Raw genomic sequence first — 23,124 nt, forward strand, 5'->3', positions numbered from 1 at the left:
CCCTAAATGAAATGTAGCTCTGTTCCATTATCTCTGGTTGACAATTACCCATTAACCAGGGTAAACGAGGGATTACATAATATTTTTATACTTGATAAAAAAAAAGTTGGGTGAAAGTAGGCAAGGAACATTCTCTCTCTCTCTCCTTGGGCAAGACACTGAACCCCTAATGCCCCCGATGAGCAGGTAGTTGCCTTGCATGGCTGACGCTGCTATTGGTGCGTGAATGGGTAAGTGTGGAGCACATTGTAAAGGAGGTCTGCATTGACTTGAAAAGAGCTGTATAAATGCAGACCATTTGCATTTACATTCATGTTAACTTTGCCACTTCTCTGTTCATACATACATACATACATATTATATATTAGTCATACACACAAATAATACAATTTTGTTTAATTGGCATGATGTATGAAATAAGGTATTTGGGAAAAAAAATTCTCTGTATCCAAAAGGTTTGAGAGCCTCCATATTTATGCCTCTATTTCGTAATTCACCCTTTGTCCGGTCATTTCCATGGAAATAGGTCAATTTTTCTTAAAAGTGTTTGGATCCCTTTTTTTAAAACAGAAGCACAATACTCAACAGTTTTAAAGGGACAGTGTGCAATATTTAGTGCCTCCTACTGGTACAAAAAGCTTTTCAGTAAAACAAACAAACCATTGATTGAATGCTAAGCAAAAATCCATATAGTTTCTTTTTTTTTTCTTTTTACAAAGTGGAATCAATACCTAGAGAACAGAGACAACTTTAGCAGCATTAGACAACAGTACCATCTAGTGGTCAAATATTACACACTGGGGCTTTGAGGGTTCAAAAAATTTGGGAAAATATTTTTATTAAACAGCTCGACATCCACATTTCTTTCAGTATTAAAAAAAAGCAATATCATGCCTGAGACCTCCATAAAAACTTGCGGAGTCCGTACATTTACTGCATTGTGTTTTGTGCCTCACAGATCATCATGATGTCAGTGTTTATAACCAGACTTTTAAAGGGGGGATTTTTGCCTTTGCCCTTTGTTTACTTACACCGTGCTGTTATTTTTTTAGTTGTAATATTCTGTAAGTGTATTACATGGTTGAGAGCACCGGCCCTTTAAGAAACTACGGAAGTTATGTTCAGTCAGATGTAACTAACAATGAGAGTACAACTGCCTGTTTCCATCCAGATACATACAAACATCGTCAGGGTTCCCCCAAGCTCTTAAAAATTCGATAATCGCAGATTAGGACATTTAAAAAGGTCTTACATTTAGTGAGTTTGGTTGGTTGGAACCCCTAAACACAAAGGTTTTCAGGGTCCGTGCTTGTTTGCCGTACCTGGACACGGCGCGTTTTGATGTCTCTGCCTCGTCAGACTCATCCTTGAATTAATTTCCACGTTTCGTCTAATAATGATGTTTAACACTTGATGTGCGAGGTACAACGCTCTCGAGGCATAATGCACCAACAGCACGGTGATTTTTTTGCACAAAACCCCATTTGTCTGTCCACGCTGGCTGAAAAGAACGAGATTTTCTCGCTGGAGGAGCTGACGTGATTCATTAATTTATCGTGCTGTTGTTTTTCTGTGGCTGGGTTGAAACACGGATTTCTCCTCGCTCACACGCGGAGCAGAGGAGGAGGGGCGCTACTGTAAAACCTCTGAACAACACGGTGCGCAAGTGAAAATGTCTAAATTTCAGGTAAATATGCTAATTTTTTAGAAAAAGAATCATTATCGTTATGCCGTGCGCCAACGTGCCACTAGTTAACCCCCCGTGTCATAGGTAGCCGACCCCTGTCCTAAACACTTTGCGGCTTGGGCGCCAGTCGGGCGTGGACCTCCGTCACGGGGTCACCCGGCCGACGTCCTGAAAACGTCTCGGCAGCGTGCAGCTCCGCCACCCCGGTTCAGGGGCCCAGTACTCGGCGCCTGGGTCAGTCCGTACCCGGCCCCACCCTATGTTCAGGCCTGCCTACAGCCTGGTCGGATGTACGTCACGACTCGGCGCCCGCCTCCTGCATCTGTATCTCAGAATAGGTGCGAGATTGGACTTAAATTTCGTGGTTGTCGTCCTAAAATGTCTTACATTAGAATGGAAAATATCTGGGGGAACCCTCATTGTCCTTTTACTACAGAACATCCGGACCAAAAAACAATAACAGCAGGTTTTTCCATCGATTATTCTTCGGCTAACCCGAACATGATGCACAGAGGAAAAAAATAAATACCACTTTGTATTACAGGCGACTTACTGTCAACTCCAGATATGAATCCGCACCCGGAGAGTTCAGTGCAAGTGTCCGTACGATTTATTTACATGAAATGACGGTCGTCCTTTATCGGAAGAGGCGGTAGATGCGCGGTAGACGTCCGTCCTTGCTGGACAAAGCCGCCTGGATGTGCTCGTAGGTGGGCATCTCCGTCAGGTCCCCCAACGCCGCGACGGCCGGTTTGCTCCGTAGCATCTTGGCAGTCACTCGCTTGATGTCGTCCGCTTTCACGTCACCTGCGATGTCGGCCAAAATATTACGTTCGATCACGCAGGAGTAACTAGGATACTTTTTTTGCAACATCCGTCTAACACAGGGGTCGGCAACTCCGCATCCGTACTAGCTCCCTGGCCCCTTTTAAAAATGATAATGGAATATATCATTTCTGTAGTAGGTCAAACATGACGCAATCATTCTTAACATTTTTCAATGAATAAACACAGTTTATATTTAGGGCTTCTATATCCAGACGCTCCCCGCTTTACAAACATTCGACTTACGGATTCTGGCAGATTCGATCATTTTTTTCGGGATATCGAAAAATATCCGCACATTGCTGTAAGTTAGATTTTGTATTGGTGCACCTTTTTCCAAGTACAGGACATTACTCTAGTGCTTCTTTCAGTAGCTACCGGAGTGTGGTGGCGCTGTGAGAGGTCACCAAGCATGCACCCCGAAGAAGAAATCCGCTTCCTAATTCGTGTGTTAACATACTATACTGTATCTCCAGCGCGCTAAGAAGTTTGACATTTTTATTGTTTAATATCTCGTGCATCCATTTAATATTGTTGGCATAAAGTGTAAAGAGGCGGCGAGCCGTTTCGTTTGAAATAAAAGTGGAATAAGAAAGCTTGATGCGGTTGAGAAAATGGTCGGAATGCTTTTTTCGGCCACTTTACCATGGAGGGGGAAGTCGCCTAACTCTTGAAGCCCATCTTCCAAAAGTAAATAAAACTTAACTTTATTTGTCTTTATAGAACATATTATTATATGAAATGTTTATTTTTGAGTACAAAACAATACAGGTTACTTCTACAAGCCTTAAACATACTTACATAAACCTTAAACATACAAAAAAAATAGCACTGAAGCAACTTACGAACAAATTAAACTTATGAACGATCGTCTGGAACCTATCTCGTTTGTAGGTAGGGCAGCGCCTGTAGCTTTTAATTTTTTGCTCCCGTAAAACTTTGTCTCTTTTCGTCGATACAACGTAGTACAGAGTACAGAGTAAGAACTTTAATTTTTCATTGTATTACAGCAAGTTAAAAGCTTACATTTCGAGTTAAATCTTATATTTTGAGAGCACTATTACATTATATCGAAATAGTACAATATACAAACTTTATTGTTTAAGATTAAACTTAAATTTAGACTGAAGTGTCATAAAAATGTAGATTCTCTTTATGTATTTCTTTCTCATTAACGTATAAGGTTTTATTGCACCACGGCAGTTGAGTGGTTAGCGAGCCCGCGACACAGTTCTGTGGTCATAGGTTCAAATCCAGCTAGCAGCCTTCCTGTGTGGGGTTTGCATGTTCTTCCTGTGCTTGCGTGGGTTTCCTCCCACATTCCAAAAACATGCATGTCAGGTTAATTGGCCGGTCTAAATTGTCCTAAGGTGTGAATGAGCCGCTTTCCCTCACTTCTCTTTCCCTTTTTTCACTTCTCTTTCTCTCTCTCTCTCTCGCTTTCTTGCTCTCTCCTCATCTTTCTGTCATTCTTTCTATCTTTATTTTTCTCTCATCTTCTTTTACCCCTTCTCCCTTTCGTTTTCACTCTTTCTGTCTGCCTGTCTTTCTCACATTTTTTCTTCCTTCCTGTCTTTCTTTCTCTCTTTATTCCTCTGGTTCTCTCCTCTTTTTCTGTCTCACTGTCTGTCTTCACTCATTCTTTTTCTTTAATCTGGTAGACTGTGGCCCCCTAGCTAAAATGAGTTTGACACCACTGTTTTAATTTATTAAAAAAATAAATTTACATTTTTAATAATGCAAGATAAAATATATATATATATATATATATATATATATATATTATTTTTTACCATTTGACCCCAAAATTTTCATTAGAATAAAACAAAAGATTTTTTGTCATTTGTGATTCCCCTTCTCTACTCACTTATGAGGGCGCAGAGCTCATGCGGCAGCTTCCTTTTGCCTGTGGACATCACCTGACGCCCGACGTCCTCAAAGATAACGGGCCGAGCTTCCAGATTCATCATCAGCATGGACTTGAGTTGCGTCTTGGCACGCTCCAACTCGATCTGAACTCCAAACAACCAAAATGAAACCCGCTTCATTTACAGTGCCTCGCGAACAGATTGCCCTCCCAAAGAACTCTTTGTGCTATTGCATAATTTCAGGCTTTAAAATTAAAACTAAACCACTGAAAATATTTTCTATGGAGCAACGATATGTAAGACACATTCATACTATATTTACATATACAACAAAAACCTGAAAAGTAGGTGTAGGTTGCAAAATATTGGCCCCCTGTTCTCTCAGCTGAGCCAACTGACTACAGAATTTCCTTGATGACTTCTGAAAAATCCATAGTCAACCTGAATGACTAACATTGAAAGAGTGTGCCATCAAGTCTCAGTTTAAATGCAAACGGCATTATGAAAACCAAAGAACACACCAGGCAGGTCTGGGATAAAGTTGTGAAAAGTTACAAAGCAGGACTGGAATACAAGAAGATTTTGCAACATTTACACATCACCTGTAGCTTTTTGTAAGAAATAAAATGCAAACCTACTATGACCTGGCTGTCCCTCTAAACCTTCAGACCCAAATAAGGAGAAAACTAGTCAAAAAAGCAATCAAGAGGTACATGATCACATTGGATGACCTGCAGGCATACAGAGCTAAGGTGGGGCAATCTGCATAAGACAGCTATTAGTCTTACTCTGTATAAATCTGCCCAGTTAAGAGTGGGAAAAAGAAGCCCCTTCTGAAAGCATACCATAAAAAGGCCTGTTTGGCTTTTTCACAACGCCATGTGGGAGACACAAATAACACGTGGAACAAGGTGCTCTGGTCAGATAGACCAAAATTGAACTTTTGGGCTGAATGCTAAGAATTATGTTTTAAGTATGAGTAACATTACACATCACGATGAAAATACCCTCCCCACTATCAAACATGGTGATTACAGCATCATGCTATAGGTTGCTTTTCTTCAGCAAGGACTGGGAAGATGGATGGAACCAAATACAGGGTTAGCTGGCAACCTCCCAATAGGTCAACACCCTTAAACAAAAAAACAAATCTACAATGCAATGGTTTCAAACGAACAATATCAAGTTATTAGAATGACCAGATCTAAATGCTATAAAGCATTTGTGGAAAAATCTGAAAAATGCTGTTCGCAAACTATCACCATCAAACCCCAAGGAACTTGAGCTTTTTTGTAAAAAAGAATGGGCAAATATTTCTGTTCAAGGTGTGAAAAACCTATAGAGACATACCCAAAAAGAACTGATCGCATCAAAAGGATGTTGTACTAATTATTAACTCAAAGGGGGCCAATATTTTGACAATGGCTACTTTGTTAGCACAATATAAAATGAATAAATGTCAAGTCAAGTCATGTTCATCTGTATAGAATGCAAAAAAAAATCTTTTTTTTTTTTTTTTTACACAATTGTGTCTCACATAATGTCTTTTCTTAGAAAATAATTGGAGTCTTTTATCCATCACCTTGCAAAGGTCTGCATTTAAAAATAAACCGTTTGAGTATACATAGAGCTCTGACCTCTCCGGCCATTCCTCCCATTTGAATAAACTCCCGTGTGATAATCTCCACCATCTCGCGAACCTGCGGGCGAAGTAAGAATCATGAGCATGAGGGGAACAGGATCCATGTGCGATGTTTTCGTCACCTGTCTGGGATCAGCACTCGCGTGGATGCACAGAAGGCCGCTGTCTTCGTAGCTGTGGTGGTAAGACGTGGCGTTGTACATCCAATGATGCCTTGGAGAAACGCGAAACAATCTTAGCACAAATGACGTTCAGAATTTATCACTGTCACTCGAATATGCCATCTCAAAATATAGAGATCCCTCGCTTCTTCGCACTTTTTATATTGCTGGTTCGAACTAATACATCCCGCACCAGCAAGGAACATTTCAGCCAGCCAAGATTCAAGACGATTGGCAAGCACTCCGCGACTCGAAATCACCGATGCCGATAGCTTCTTTCATACTGTACTGTGACCGGACACCTGCTCTGCGTTCTTATTCATCTCGCTGCAGGGTTCCTACAGCTTAAGGCAAGTTAAATTCAAGACTTTTAAAGACTTTTTAACACCTTTTGAAATCAAATTTAAGACCAAGAAAACCCCCAATTGAAACAACCAAAACAAAAAAAACATTACACGAACTAGAAGCAATTGTAAACAAATGTTTACTTTAAAAACATTTTTTATAACATTTTGGTTAAGTTCAAAACTTTCCTTCTGAAAAACATAGCACTCTCCAAAGTTTTATCAGTACATTATGGATCCTCTGTCAAAACTGGCAAATTACTACTAGTTCCAAAGAACTTTCATTCATGAAACATTTTTAATCATGATCCATGAAAAATATTTTTAGCTCAACCTTATATAATTTTTGTTATTGTGCTCATATTTTTAAGACTTTCGAAAATTGGATTTGAGACATTTTGATGCCAATTGAGGCCTTATTTTTGGAAAAATGGAGGAAATTGCTTTAATAAACCTGGTGGCTGAGAATAGTTTATTTTCTGATCCATTCGTCATGCTGAATCAACCAAAACCCCTTACCAAAACTGATACTTTTCAGGCTAAATCTCTTTTTTGGTAAAAGTTGGTTACTTTTCAATGTTTAAATGAATACATTTTGGAGGTACCTGTTGAGGACATTGAGGTAGAGACGCGTAAACATGCCTTTGCCGGGTCCACCGGCCGAAAAAGAGCCACCCCCTCCCATCATCATGTTGAGCACTGCTAGAGGGATGAAGTCGTCCTCCTGAACGGACACATTATAAAAATACCATATTTTCAAAACCATAAGGCACACATAAAAGTTTCAGATTTTCTTTAAATTGTGTGACGCGCCCGATCACGCAATGTGCCCTGTCTGTCATGTAAGTTGCGGACAGAGACCATCTCTGTGGCCTTAGGGTTGGGCGCCCAGTCCTGAGACTAGGTAGTCACAGGTTCGAGCCTTGTAATTCAAGACTTACAACATTTTTGGGTGAAATCTGATGTTTTTGTGAGATCGTTCACATTTCCAACCGAATGCGACATTTATGTATGTGATCTCCAGTGACTTTTATGCCTTTTACCGTGTTGATGCCACAACTTTTCCACAAGCAGAAGACGTGACAGCCCAAGCAATGTTTCCACTGTTTGCGGAAGTACTCATGGATGCTAACGCCGTAGTGTATCTGGCAATTTGAAAGTTATTGTTATCGTCTTGGTGCTTACAACTTAAAACTGTGTCAAGACGAGGACTACAGTGGCACAGAAACCTCCATAATAAAAAGAAAGGACTGTCGACAGTTGGGTTAACGTGTCTTCCAAAACATTTGCAAAGTGACTCTGAACGTGAAGAAAGCAAACCTTTTATTGGAGATTTAGCAAAGCTATTCTGGTCAGAAACAGAGGGAAAGGATTTTTACAGTTTTGTTTGATATGGATTACTGCTCGGAACATCTTTTGCTAACCCATCTACAACTTAAAGACCACTGGCAATTTTCTCAAGACAATTTCCTAACAATGAACTGCTGTAATGTATCACATGAATCATTTAAAGAATTTGTTAAAAAAAGGTACAGCCTTCAAGTATATTGTTATGTTAGCTTGCCCTCCAGTGGAAGTGTTCTAAATTATTTCCATGATTATAGTTAGAGTGCCATTTAGTGGCCAGCAGTGTATATCACACCATGTGACCAAAGAAATCGTCCAATCAGGGTCCTTTTACGTGCACATGGTTTATTCTATCCTCCTATCAGAATCTATGAAACGGTATAAGAAGGGTGCTCACGTTTCAGACTTTGGAATTCATCACATGTCAATCCATAGGGGTTTTTGTCTTGTCTTTTGTGTTTGCTTCTCTTTAATAAACAAGTTTGTTTGTAACTCAAGTCTCTCACATTGTTTGGAACCTGACATTTACCTGCCGTTGTGCACGGCGTGCTTTCCTTTTTTGACTTTGCCTAATTTTAGGTATGTGATTGTGACTTTTCCTCTCTTGTTTTTCGCCGCTTATCTTGCGATTAATAGGGTATTGTCCAGATAGCTCCCCGTGCGGGCACCCGAAGGCTTCCAGTTTTGTTTGGTCTAGGTTAGCCCCGCTATCAGTTGGCTAGCTAGCTTGCCTGCCGTGCTCTTCGTTTTTTCTTCCGGCTGGGTACGTGTTTGTTGCTGCTGTGGCTCATTATGCTTACGCTAAGCCAGCCTCCTGTTTTTTTCCGTTGGTCGATCCCTGTTCGTCCTTTATGGCAGCCGGCTAACCCCACGCGTCATGGCTGGTTCACCCAGTTAGCTCTGTGCGTGTTATTTTTGCCAGTTTGCCCCATTTTGGCTGCTCCCCATTTGTTGTACCATCGCTGCACAAGTCTGCGACACAACACTAGGCATTCTTTACAAAAACTACCATACTTGGCTCAAAACATTTTCGACTAGATAACATTTAAACCAAAAGGGTGACTGACTTGCCAGGGTGCTAGTGTTCTTCACATAACGTCAAAGCTCAGAAAGTCAGAAGACAGACAGTCTTCAAAATGCATTACCTCAGAAAATAATTGGAATTACCAATGACATACATAGATTAGCAAAGAAAACATGTACAGTTTTCTCACATTTTGTATGTTTTAGAATTTGGGGAATCCCTTTAACCACAGAGACATCCCCTAATCTGAAACCTGCATGAGGGCAAGGAAAAACTCAAAAACTGAAGCAAGAGGAAAATAACGAAGATCAAAAATGTGTAAATAAAAAAATGAGGTGACAGTACCAGAAAGGAGCAGGTCTCCAACCCAATCATGATGTGCGTGAGTTCAGGTATCGGAGTCGGTCCGAGGCTCACGTCCGACATGTCCTTCTCCATCTGAAACAATCATATTTATGACCATGAATTCCCAACCCAAGCATTCCTTAAAAAACAGCAAACCCCAGTTCACCTTGACCAGTAGTCAGCAATAACCAGGCTGCGGACCAGTAGCGGGCTGTGGGTTGTTTCGTACCGGGCGACACAAAATATATATTCTTTCCTTATACTGTTTTTATTCATGTATACAACCATTTACTTTACCCCCCCAAAAGTAAACGTTCGTGTGCACATTATACATGAGGTGTTGCGGTAGTGCGTTACTGTTTTTGAACATAGATTGATCAGTCGACAAATACCGCTGACCCAATTTGCTCAGCATTGGATTGAATGGGAACCAAACTAGGATTACGGCAGTGAGGGCGACGAATGCAAAGACATTCGATTTGATCTCATTATCATCTTACTTTTAGTCATGGTGCCAAGTTGCACAACGTTATTATGGAGCATTATGGGAAAGAGTTTAGCCAAAACAATGGTGTTCTTTTTCTGTGTCTTGGATGATTGCCATCTACTCTTAAGGGGTGTACAGTATTTTCTGGACTATAAGTCGCAGTTTTTTTGCACAGCTTGGCCGGCCGGGGAAGCGGCTTATACTCTCGGCACTTCTGAGGTCATGAGATCGAACCTTCCTGTGTGGAGTTTGCATGTTCTCCCCGTGCTTGCGTGTGTTTCCTCCGGGCACTCCGGTTTCCTCCCACATTCCCAAAATCATGTATGTCAGGTTAATTGGCTGGTCCAAATAGTCCCTAGGTGTGAATGAGCGAGAGAGTTGTCGGTCTCTGTGTGCCCTGCGATTGGCTGGTAACCAGTTGACGGTGTCCCCTGCCCACTGCCCGAAGATAGCTGGGATGGGCTCCAGCACCCCCGCGACCCTACTGAGGATAAGCGGTGCAGATAATGGATGGATGGATAGTGACAGTGCCACGTTGTACAACGTTGTAGTGGAGCATTAAGGGAAAGCGTTTTGCCAAAACAACATTGTACAGAGTAGTTACTGTGTATAAAAATACTGTGACAATGAGAAACTATAATGCTTTTTCCCATGTCATTTCGATTCCTAGTGATTACACGATTGATTTTGACATATTGTTTTGTCAGGCATTTCCTCTATCACTGGTCCGTGCAGATGACTGACCTTGACGATTCCTCCAGTGTACTGCGCCACCGAGCGGTCGATGGGAGCCGGGGTCGCGTCCCCCCACACGGGCAAGACGTTTAGCAGGTAGCGGCGGGCGCAATCTACCAGCCGCTCATGCTCCACGCCCACACCGGCCAGGACCATGCGCTCGGGACGGTAGTAGGCCGAGAGGTAGCCCTGCAGAACCCTCTTATCTATTTTGTCCACGTTGTCGAGCGGGCAGAAACGAGGGAGGCCCACCGTATTGCCTCGGTACGCCGCCTGGGAATTACAATTGTCATTTTTGTTATTGATAAGAATGAAATGTCTATATTTTATACAGGGTTCACAGATCTATTTTTATGGCCAAATTCGAGCACTTTTAAGGACTTATCAAGACATATAATTTTTAGATCTTGAGTAAATAGCAAATATATCTGTGATGATCATTGTTGCAACCTCGTAGCTCCCCTTTGTAGCATGTTCATTTGACTCGCAGGGTCTCGTAAAAAAGCGCTGGTTTGCTGTTAAAACCGTTTTCAGTTGCTTCACCTTTTCACAGCTTTCCTTTTCAGTTGGCTTTTTTTGTCAGCAGGTTTCTTCGTACAGTGCCATTTGTATTATCCTCTTTGAAAACAGCCACGGTCTCTAGGCAAATTAGGCAGATGCAGTTGTTTCGGATTTCAGTGAAAGAAACACTTGGAAGTGGCGGCCCTCACAGTCAACTTTTCTATTTTCATTTACAGTCGACATGTCGGAAATCGGGTGGGCTAAGATTCTAAAAGAAAGCCAAGGGCAAAGTGGCCAAATGGCTACTGCCATCATTTGGTAAAATAGTTATTTTTCGGATACAAATTAATTTGATACTTCGGTCAACCTTACTGGCGATCCACATGTTATTCATTTTTGGGCAGAGGCCACGGGCCAGTAAAAATCTGATCACAGTCCAGACTCTGGACATGGCTGATTTAACCACAACTCTTCTTTTTCTTTGATCAGGAGTGCCTGCTGGGGTCCTGTAAAACTTCAACTTACGATAACTAACGCTTTCCCTTGATTCTGGCGCACAGACACATAACATGACAACTAGCAGCAACGGACAGCTTTCTTTTCCTTCGTCTTCTGACCAGCGCAAGTATCGTTTTGCCTCCAGCTTCGGCTGTAACGTCACGTATGACATAGAATAATTAAACAACGTCAAAGCCTTCCATTTTGATAATACAAAGCTAATCTTAAACGCCTATGCTTGTTGACCAATCGTCTTGCTCTAGCTTTTGCCTCTAGGCCAAGCCCGGCCCACCAGATACGTCACAATGTGTACAAACAAATCAAAGGGTCTATTCGGTGTTCTAGCAGGAGGATCTACGAAAAAGCGCTCCTGCATTCCTAAATACATAACATTGGACTTCAACGAAGGTCCTTTTGTTTAACAACGAAAAGAACGAATCTTGCACTCACGGCGTGAATCATCTCGGTGAGCAGCGGCTCGGGGTCCGGACGCATGTTTAAGTCCTCCAGCTCGAAGCGGACCGCCATTCTGGTCATCTCCACTTCCTCGTCTACATGCAAAATAGGCCCGGTCAGAGAGGGATCCCCCTCCTGCTTGGCTGAGCTCTAAAACGGCTGCTTACTCACCCAAAAGGCGAGGCTGCAAGACGGCATCAGCAAGGATGCTCACCACCGTGTCCATGCCCTTCACCTCGGCGGAAACCGCGTACATCGTGGTGTCCCTGAACACAGCAGTCCAGAATACTTTTCACACCTGCAACCAAAACAGCTGAAATCGGGATGTCAAACTCATTTTAGCTCCGGGGCCACAGGGTAGAAAATAGTCCCCAGGAGATATCAACCCCACCTTTCGTCTTTTCCACTTTAGAGTGTTGATTGAGAAGATCTCAGCCCCTGGTAATGGCATTTTCTCAACTATATGGCATAAACAACAACCCATTTTGCGTGTATGTAGAGATAGGTCTCCAAGATGCCTGTCTGGTACTAGAAAGAATCATATAAAATGCTGGTCTCCCGTTGGTTTGCTTTAAAGCATCATGAAGATACCAATATGCTATGGCTGAACTACCTCAGACGATGCCTTTCTCTCTCTTTAATCAGTTCAGAAATTGTGTATTTCACAAAGACTATCTCAGTTCTGGATTAAATACTGTTTTTTTGTACTGTATGCAATAGTTATGGGTCCCAAGGCTTGCAATGATGCCAAAGGGAGAAGCAAATCCTTTTTATATTGCTTCCCCCATCTGCACCCACCTGCTACTCCACTTGACCAGCTCAAGTCACGTTAATCCAAAGGTAGATACAATTTCAGTTTTTCTTTACATGTACAGTATTTTCACGACTATAAGGCGCATCGGGTTATAAGGCGCACCCCCCCAAATATAGTTTTTTGTCATAGATTTTCCATACATAAGCCGCTACAGTGGGAACGTTGAGAAAACAGTCTGATAGTTTAGTCAAACTTATTAACCCCTTAACATTCAGACGCCCGCAAAAAAGCAAATACGTGTCTCAGAAACGTACGGATAACTCAAATGCGTCACCCCACATATTATTAGGAAGGTTAAACTCTTGGGATTTAAGAAATGCCAACCATTTCTTAATTTATGTATATATATTTTTTTTCGCTGGCAACTGTGTGGACAGCAAAGTAAGACATTCATTGTGCAGGGAAACGTGGTTCTTTACTGTGCATACAACAATAAAAGTAGTCTTGCAGCCATCCTGTTCAATAATAATACGCAACCATGGCTCTCTTACATCCATGAGTGTAGTAAATCCAACCGCGGAAAATATTTACTCACTCCAAAACACGCAATAATGCGGACGGGGAAAAAAAAAAAAATATATATACATATGCTGAGAAGCATCTGCATCGATGGACGTTGCTTGTTGCTAGCCGTCTGTTTAGCCCCACAAATCCTGTTTGCAAATAGACTAGTAAAAAATGTTATCTCCATGCCATCGAGCAAACTAACGTGTGATTCACATTCATCTTTTTCTGCCAATTGCAGGCTTTGTTTTGCCCCGCTTTAGCCTATGCGAGCCTGTAAATGCTAAAAAGGACCCGCCTTCTTTACCATCGAATAACTTTAGCCAATAGTGACCGATTCAAAGGATGATTGACAGATTGGTCAGGAAATGAAACGCCGGGAATTATATCCCAGCATACACCGCGGACTTTTTCGCCTACGGGCGGCTGCTTGCCTTAGTTGCGAGACCTTGCGACTCAATATTGATCCATATATAAGGCGCACTGTATTATAAGGCGCATGGTCAGCTTTTAAAAAAAATAAAGGCTTTTAGGTACACCTAATAGCCGTGAAAATACCGTATAATTTTCTTGTCATTTAATACTATATACATATATTACAAGTAGTAATTGCTATGTATCATTTTTTTGAGTTAATGTGTTTATCTAGGGTACCAGGGGTTCGGAAAGAATTAGCTACGCATTACCATAGGTTTCTTTCCCCCGCTAGATGGCAATTTCACTTTGTGTTGCCCCTTTCCATAGTTGTTAAAAAGAAAAACACTCAAGAGGGAAATTGACAGAAAAACTAAAAAAAAAATCAATCCAAAAAAAATGAGCTAATGCGTAGTATCGGTGATACCTTGAGGTTTGGCAGTCACAAATCCCGCCGTGTTTCTCCAGCGTGAGCAAAATCTCATCTTTGCTGCCGTACTGAGCTGTGGACTACAAACATGGCCGCAGTTAGATAAGACTGATGGAATTGCGTTCAATGAGAAAGGAGATTCCAGGGGGCAAAAAAATATTTAAAAATACTTACCGAAAAAGCAAGTTTTTCCAAAAAATGTGCTATTCCACTGGGGTATTTTGCTTCATGTCTGGACCCAGAGTTGACTAATACTAGAAAAATAAAAAGAATTAAAATAAGCTTCTCAAAAAGATGTGAGACGTATTTGAAAGTAGCTACCCACTTCCTACAGTGCAGAACTGTCCAAACTTGTTTTGCGAGGCAACCTTGAGGCCGTTTTCCAAGGTGGTGATCTTAGTTTCGTATTTTTCTTGCCCGTCCACCGATGCAAACACGGGTTTAGGGATGCCGGGCAGTGGCGAGCACAGCGAGATGTTGGGGTAACCTCCGCTACTGCTGTACTTCCTGTATGCCGCTATGCCAAACCTGTCACAGAATCACACACATCCAGTTTATTATTTACAATACACCAGGGGTCTCCAACATGGTGTCCCCTAAGGGGAGCTGAGGTGTGCGCGGACATGTTCTGAAAATAGCGCCACAGTGCTGAGTCAATGAAATTTTCTAGTAAAATGATTTTGTTGGGTTAGTTGCCTGAGTCTATTTAAACCCTATTTTTAATAAGTGACCTGGTAATAACATATTAATTACATTATAAATTATCTTAGAAATTTAAATAAATTCCAGTTCATGGGTTTCATGGACAAAAAAATATTACTCAAGTGTTGATAGTTATTTTTAAGCAATAGAATGAGTAGAATGAGAATCTATTTGTGAATTAAAAATGTATTCTTCTTTTAAATTATTTTTTTTTTTACAGGAAATAAAACAAACTAAGGCAGCCCAGCGGCTGAGTGGTTAGCGTGTCCGCGGCACAGTTCTGGGGTCATGAGATCGAACCTTCCTGTGAGGAGTTTGCATGTTCTCCCCGTGCTTGTAAGGGTTTCCTCCGGGGACTCAGGTTTCCTCCACATCCAAAAACATACATTTCAGTTTAATTGGCCGTTCTAAATTGTCCCTAGGTGTGGATGAGCGAGTGACTTGTCTGTCTCTGTGTGCCGTGCGACTGGCTGGCAACCAGTTCAGGGTTTCTCCTGCCCACTGCTCGAAGATAACAGGGGTGGGCTCCAGCACTTAAGCAACCCTACTGAAGATAAGCGGTGCAGATAATGGATGGAAAATAAATTCAAATATATGGCTTTTTAAAAGCGAATGAGCAAAAAATGTTCAGTTTTTTTTAGCTACCTTTTAGCTATGTAGCTAGCCATCTTCCAATCTTTTTAACTGTTAAGCAATCTAGCTAGCTAGCTTTTTACATTGTTTGCATGTTATCTATTTACCATTTTACTTTCAATTCTAGTTATAAAACTAAATGTTGGGCTTCTTTCTAGGAAGCTATCTAACTTTGTTTTGAGATTTCTATCCGGCTATTTAAATTCCATTTATTATTCTAGGTGGCTTTCCAGCTAACTTACTTTTTTACCCGTTTACCTTTCTGGCTAACAATCAAGCTACCCTTTTAGCTAATTAGCAAGCTATCTAGCTTTTGCCAGCTATCCAACTAACATTTTACTGTTTTGCTAGTTAAAGCTCAATTTTGGGCTCATTTCTAGCTCGCTATTCTAGCTTGTTTTATATTCTTTATGCTTTATATTCAACTGTTACTCTTTTAGCTAGCAATCAAAATGGGTTCCTTTTGCGCTAATTAAAAACAAAAAGTAGCTCTCGGCTTAAAAAAAGGTTGGAGACCTCTGCACTAAATTGTCTTTACAAAGTCTTTTGAAATAATTGTGCTTTTTGTCACTTGATTCACAGAGCAGTGGACATTTTCATCATTAATTTAAAATTACATCCAAATGTTATTAACACTGTTCATTCTGATATAAGAAAAAAAAATCAAATTTATTTTTTAATTACACTTTTCTCAAGGTAAACTTTAGCTTTAGTTTACAATACAGTTGACCAAGGGATATGGTGACCCCACCTAATGACGTTTTCACATAACAGTGCTGAATATGATTTTTTTTTCACCCCTCTTTGCAGTATTTTTTTCAACTTGGGCGGCAGTAGTTCAGGAGGTAGAGCGCTCGTCTTGGGATCAAGGGATCCCAGTTCGAATCCCGGCTTGTCCGTGTTACATGTCGAAGTGTCCTAAGGTAAGACACTGAACCCCTAATACCCCCAATAAGCAGGTTAGCGTCTTGCATGGCTGCAATACAAGGCCGCTATTGGGAAATGTGGAGCACATTGTAAAGCGCTTTGGGAAGTCATTGACTTGAAAAGCGCTATATAAATGCAGATCATTTCATTTCATATAAGTCAAATTATTTCATTTGCTCAATAACGTCGTATAAAATGACGGTATGCAATTGGTTTGTGCCACGGAATCATGAAAATGCAGATATAAATTTTGGCTGAACGAACTCCTACAACCCTTTTCTCTTCATTCAGTTCAGAATGCCGTACGCTTCGTGAAGACTTGATCACGTCGGCAATACAATATTAACACTGTATTTGTTCACTATAGGTCCGAAAAAACTTGTATTTATACTTGGGAGTAGCAAAAACATGATAACCATAAAAAGTAAGCTTGTGATTATCAAGAAGAAGGCACACAAATTGCTACCGTTGCCAAGTTGCAGGTCTTTTAAGCGCATGACTATCTTCACAGATGGAAGTCTTGATATCAGTTTCACTTTGAATCATTGCCCGACCCCCACACACCCCTTCATCCTTCCTCCACTCGACCTGCTTACGCCACGTTGCACCAAAGGGAACGAATATTTATGTAATAATGAAGTAATAGGCCTGAAGTAACTGTATTAAGCCTTTTAACCACTTCTAAAAACAATAATATTCTCGTTATGCCAGACATATTTTTAACTACATCTTTTCAATGCATTTCTTGCAAAATATCACTACTTTACGATAATTAAACATTGCTAATTAACTTAGAATGTCTTAAATTGCTTAACTGTTGCTTGACAGGGTCTAACAATTAGTCTGCGATTATACAAGCTGTTGTGACATTTACTTGTTTTATTAAACACTTAAAATCACACGTTGTGTTGAAGGATCAGAGCACAAAAATCATTATCTTAAACTCTATACACCTTGATATATTTACGTGTGTATTATTTTCAATCAAAACCACAAATCGTAATATTAGTAGAGCTGGGGAATAATGACAATGACAGCTGGAAATTAGCATCATGGTTACTTTCGTAGCACACGCTGTACTACCCGCATAAGTTCCACAGTTCCCAAATAAAACGTCAACATAATCGCTACATATACCATCGCAAAACGCATAATTTTGAAATGACAACACGTTTATTGATGATTTTGACAACGCAGTTTGTTACCGTTGAACCCGATTCCAGGTTCGACACCGGGACATGTGAGCCGCCATCTTGATTTTGCCGACAAAAAGAATTTGACTTTGACCCGGAAGAGTCATTAAAGTACTTCCGGTATGAAATGAAACTAAATGTCATGATTATGAATTCGATTTAAAATCTAAATATAAACTATATATCTATGCAGAACTTTTCAGACACGGAATAAAAACTCAAGCCCTTGTTAAAACCATACATATTTAAATTCTATATTTTCCCCCCAAGTTACACAACAAAACGTCAAATAAATAAAAAAACAAAAAATAATGAAAATAATAATAACGACAGAAGGAAGCTCAGATAAAAGTACAGGGACATTTAGTTTTCAAATAAAAATAGTGAAAATAAATAAACGGCTCAAATATTACGATTTAACAAGGACTTGAAATTGTTATTCAAGTCAAGTCAAATGTATTTATATAGCCCTTAATCACAAAAATGCCAAAGGACTGCACAGGATTACAATGACAAAATTACCTGATCTTAAACCAAAATTATACATTTAAAAGTGAAATAAAAATAATTTGAGTTAATTACTAAAATAATATTATAGGATTGAAATAAACTGACATTTTTTCAACAGAATATCTGATTGAATTGAGTTGTTCTGTAATATTTATTTTAATTTTATTGGAAAATATTCAGATTTCCAATAAAAATAGTAAAAAAGAAGAAAAATGGAAAACATATGATGCATTAAAAAGGACTTGAATTTTCATTTTTTTCATTATAATAAACTATATTTTATTTTGAGTCCATAACTTTCAAATAATTTATTTCTTATCTACTATTTTCAAAACTATGAACTAACTTTTCCAATCATCAATTTCAGGTCTCGCATGACACCTCAAAGTAAAGATTATTCTTTTTTTTGCTCAAAAAGTATATTAAAAGTGTTAAGACTACTTTGGAGTTCAACTTAAGAGCAGATTTATTTTTTTTACACTCGAAATGTTGTCATGCGATGCAATTTTTTGTCGAGAAGCAGTTACTAAGTCAGTTGCATCAATTCTGACCGAAATTAAAAAACAATAGAAAACACGCCCTCTTTTGCATCGGCAGCCTTAAAAAACTGTGCTTGGAGAGAAAAACAGCCATTTTAAATTTAGCACATTTACTGGAATATATAATCTATTTTTCAATGGCATAACACACTTGCCATGAAGAACGGCTACAAATAGTGCATGAAAAATGAATTCCAAAGATAACAATGTTTGAGTTTACTGGACTTGTTCCAGTTTTCCACAACAGGGCCAAATATTGGGACGGACCCTGGAGCTCCTTTGCTGGCGCTAAGCTTGTTTGATGTGGTCCTCACCACGATCGAGCGTGTGACATTCTACCTATTGTCCGCTTTTAATTAAAATCAGTGCCGATTGTAAACGGCTGCATTTGTACTTTCAATTTCCATGCCATTATGCTGAGCGCTCTGGGGGCCATTTCCATTTGCAAGGCAGAGGAGATGAGTGTGACCAGGGAAATGCACACGTTTTTAATAGGTTTTACTTCTTAGTTCGTTGGGAGTGGGAAAGTAACCAAGCGTATGATGCCATACGAGATGCAGAACCCTAAAACTCATGATCAAAAATTGAGAACCTTACAGAGAGTCATCAACGCAGCTCAGAAAACCATTGGCTACCCTCTGCCCAGTCTGATGGACGTTGCCAGCTCTCTCTTTTGCAACATAATCAAGGCTACCACCTCTTTGATCTGCTGCCCTCTGGCAAATGCTACATATCCTTAAATAAAAACTAACAAAATCAGAGATTGTGTCTCCCAGGGCCATCACGACCAGTAATCATGCAGACAAGACTATAAGAAAATGATATTGCCGATGCATTTTGTTGACTATTGGGGGCAGCACGGCGGCGTAGTGGTTAGCGCATGTGCGGCACAGTTCTGAGGTCATGGGATCGAACTTCCTGTGTGGAGTTTGCATGTTCTCCCCGTGCTTGCGTGGGTTTCCTCCGGGCACTCCGGTTTCCTCCCACATTCCAAAAACATGCATGTCAGGGTAATTGGACAAACAATTGAGTTGTCTGTCTATGAGTGCCCTGCGACTGGCTGGCAACCAGTTCAGGGTGTCCCATGCCTGAAATTAGCTGGGATGGGCTCCGGCACCCCCGCAAACCTACTGAGGATAAGCGGTGCAGATAATGAATGGATGGATGTCGCTAAATGTCATTGTTCTATTTTTCATTGCACTGTTTTTTCCGGAGGTACCAACAACTTGAGTCAGTCTACAAGCATTACCTTGTTTATAGTGTCTATGCTAGTATTCTTTATATTTCAGTTTATCATAACATGTTTATCTTGGAGTGCTACGTCTAATCTTGCTGTAAACAATGATTACTATATTCAGGGTTCCTACAGTTTGGGCATGTTAAATTCAAGAATTTCCAAGACTTTTGAATGACTTTTGAGAGCGAATTTAAGACCACGTAAAAAAAACACACAATTGAAACAAAAAAACACAAATAGATCTTGAACAAAATAGATCTTGCCTTATACATATTACCTGGCACAGCTTTTAGCCATGTTGAAAAATATTAAGTGCACACTCTCCAATGGTCCAAAATGATGGTCTTTGTCCGACGTTTCTGTGTGTATTGTGGGTAGACCCAAGACAATCGCTGCTCTGAGAGGCCCGACTGAAACCACATCATTATTTTGACAGTTCCGTTATCATGGTCACGTGATGCCACGGAAGTAAATCATTGAACCATTAAAGAAAATAATCGATAAATGTTTTCAACCATTTTACTTCAAACACAAATACATTTTAATAGTGTGTTCACATTTTTAAGTCAAGTCATATTTATTTGTATAGCCCTTAATCACAAGGAGTCTCAAAGGACTGCACAGACTATTGCAAACTACAGACTATTCTTACACCATTCCCTGGTCTAAAACCTATATGAGGGCAAGGAAAAACTCAAAAACCGCAACATGAGGAAAATGAAGAAACATTGAGAAGGGACCACACATGAGGTCATCCCCCTTCCAGGATGACCAGGCTGCAACGGATGTTGCAATACCAAATAATACACAGATTTTTTTAAACTTTCAAAAATTGGATCTAAGACATTTTAATACCAATTAGGGCCTCATTTTAGGAATAATGAATTCAATGCGGGGCAGCATGGCGGCACAGTGGTTAGCGCGTGTGCGGCACAGTTCTGAGGTCATGAGATCGAACCTCCTGTGTGGAGTTTGCATGTTCTCCCCGTGGTTGCGTAGGTTTCCCCGGGCACTCCGGTTTCCTCCCACATTCCAAAAACATGCATGTTAGGTTAATTGGCCGGTCCAAATTGTCCCTAGGTGTGAATGAGCGAGCGAATTGTCTGTCCCTATGTGCCCTGCGACTGGCTGGCAACCAGTTCAGGGTGTCCCCTGCCCACTGCCAGAAGAGGGCTGGCATTGGCTCCAGCATCCCTGTGACCCTACTGAGGATAAACAGTGCGGACAATGGATGGATGGATGGATGAATTCAATGCGTTTTAAGACTTTTCAAGGATTCGCAAGAACCCTGATGTTGTTATCAATGACAATAAAGACGATTCCTGATCTAATTCTAATGAAGTGTAGGCGATTTAAGTCAAATGGCAGTTTTAAAATTTCATTTAATACATATACATTTTTCCCACCTATTTTTGCATTTGTGGGTGACTAAACGACGCACCTACTGAGAAGCGCTTGTTTTTTGTGCTTCAGCATCATAGCTGTTAGCTTTGAACAAATACTTGTGTGTAAATGTGTGTGTGGCAGCTGTTTATCAGCACCCTCTCAATGACCGAATGCATCAAGAGGACAGACGGTTACCACAGCAGACGGTCTGCACAGCAATGACCACACCCGCAAAGACTTGAGAATTTAGTAAGTATTCAGTTCTTACTGGTCATCTGTGTTGTGTGCTCGATAAAAAGCGATGGGGGGGTTGCTGCAATCAATTCTGAAAGTTGAGTGTTCAGGTGGAGGATTCCAATTAGCGAGTTATTGACATGCTAACAAGTGTAAATGATGTGTTGTGAGCTTTGTGAGTCGCACAAATGGATGCCCACGCGCACTTAGCGTTGAACTAGCAGTCACTGGAATGGGTGACTTGAAACCTACAATGCTGTCTTGGATTACGTTGTGTGGCTGGATACTACTGTAAATACTTCAGTCTGTCCATGTATCTGTCCATACATCTATCCATTTTTTCCCATTGATCAGTTCATTCTTATTTTAATGCATCTGTCTATACATCAGTCTATATCTTAATCCACAACTCTATCCATTTGCCAATCCATCATCTTTCCTTCAATTCATCCATCCATCCATCGATCGATCCATCGATCCATCCATCCATGCATCCATCTTTTCCCCATTCATCAGCTCATTCACCAGTCTTTATATTAATCCACACCTCTATCCATATGTCCATCCACCATTTTTACTTCCATTCATTCATCAGGTTATTTATCAATTAAAACCTTTATTATTATTCCCATCAGTCCATCGGTCCATCCATCCACCAGTTTATCAATTAATTCTCTATCATTCCCATCCATCAATCAGTGTATCAATTATTTCATACATCTATCCATATGCCCATCATCATCCATCCGCTTGTCTATCCATCCATGCGTTCATCAGGCAATCTCGTAATCCATCCCTCTCGCCATATTCCCGCCCATAGATCCATTTTTCTGTTCATCCATTCATCCACTCATCAGTTCATCTATTTTTTCATACCTCTACCCATATGTTCACCATCATCCATCCATTTGTCCATCCATCTATTCGTTCATTAGGCAGTCTCCTGATCCATCCCTCTCTCCATATTCCCATCCATATATAGATCCGTCTATCTGTAAATCCATCCATCACTCCTTAGTTTATCTATTAATTCATACCTTTATCCATATGCCCATCATTATCCATCCGCTTGTTTATCCATCTATTCGTTCATCAGGCAATCTATCAATCCATCCCTCTCTCCATATTCTCGTCCATAGATCAATTTATCCGTTCATCCATCCAACCACTTATCAGTTTATCTATTAATACATATCTCTATCCATATACCCATCATCATCCATCTGCTTGTCCATGCATCCATTTGTTCATCAGGCAATCTCTTAATCCATCCCTCTCTCCATATTCCCATCCATCCACAGGTTCATGTATCCTTTCATCCGTCCATCCACTCATCAATTTATCTATTGATTCATAGCTCTTATTCAGATGCCCATCGTGTATCCACCCATCCTCCAATGTCAAGGGGTTTTATGGAACAAAATCACATTAATACAAATTGTTATTTTAAATAAATATATTGTCTACTATAAAAAAAATTCCCCTTAGATCTATAGAATGTCATTTTGCGCAACCAATTGACACAATTTAATGTAATAAAATTAACATCAGTTTTATCAGTGAACGTATCATCCTTCACCTACTCTTCCAGCCTTACCGCTCCATGCTAAGCCATTCATCTTCAAATGGAAGTATGGCTGAGCCAGATCAAAACTGTGCCTTTGTCCCAGTCATGCTAATG

At 40.4% G+C, this 23,124-nt stretch overlaps 1 protein-coding gene across 1 annotated transcript; it reads right to left on the minus strand.

Moving 5' to 3' along the window:
- Positions 1-381: 381 nt before the first annotated feature.
- pmpca (peptidase, mitochondrial processing subunit alpha) lies at positions 382-17,613 on the minus strand. Its single transcript, XM_088336528.1, has 13 exons — positions 17,550-17,613; positions 14,408-14,610; positions 14,257-14,336; positions 14,080-14,162; positions 12,092-12,186; positions 11,915-12,015; positions 10,475-10,738; positions 9,244-9,336; positions 7,133-7,251; positions 6,145-6,235; positions 6,018-6,080; positions 4,380-4,524; positions 382-2,494 (listed from the first exon to the last, which is right to left on the minus strand). Exons 1-13 carry the CDS (start codon positions 17,594-17,596, stop codon positions 2,325-2,327), a joined length of 1,554 nt encoding a protein of 517 aa, XP_088192654.1. The 5' UTR covers positions 17,597-17,613; the 3' UTR covers positions 382-2,324.
- Positions 17,614-23,124: the final 5,511 nt, after the last annotated feature.

This window comes from Urocampus carinirostris, chromosome 5, assembly GCF_059441175.1.
Source record: "Urocampus carinirostris isolate Australia breed hairy pipefish chromosome 5, RoL_Ucar_1.0, whole genome shotgun sequence".
Classification (NCBI taxonomy): domain Eukaryota; kingdom Metazoa; phylum Chordata; class Actinopteri; order Syngnathiformes; family Syngnathidae; genus Urocampus; species Urocampus carinirostris.

Excerpts from the sequence above, each read along its gene's own strand:
- pmpca (XM_088336528.1), bottom strand. The coding sequence starts at position 17,596 with ATGGCGGCTCACATGTCCCGGTGTCGAACCTGGAATCGGGTTCAACG. Across the intron at positions 14,163-14,256 it reads TGGAAAAACTTGCTTTTTCG|TCCACAGCTCAGTACGGCAG; the intron begins GTAAGTATTTTT and ends CCATGTTTGTAG. Across the intron at positions 6,236-7,132 it reads TACCTCAATGTCCTCAACAG|GCATCATTGGATGTACAACG; the intron begins GTACCTCCAAAA and ends CGTTTCTCCAAG.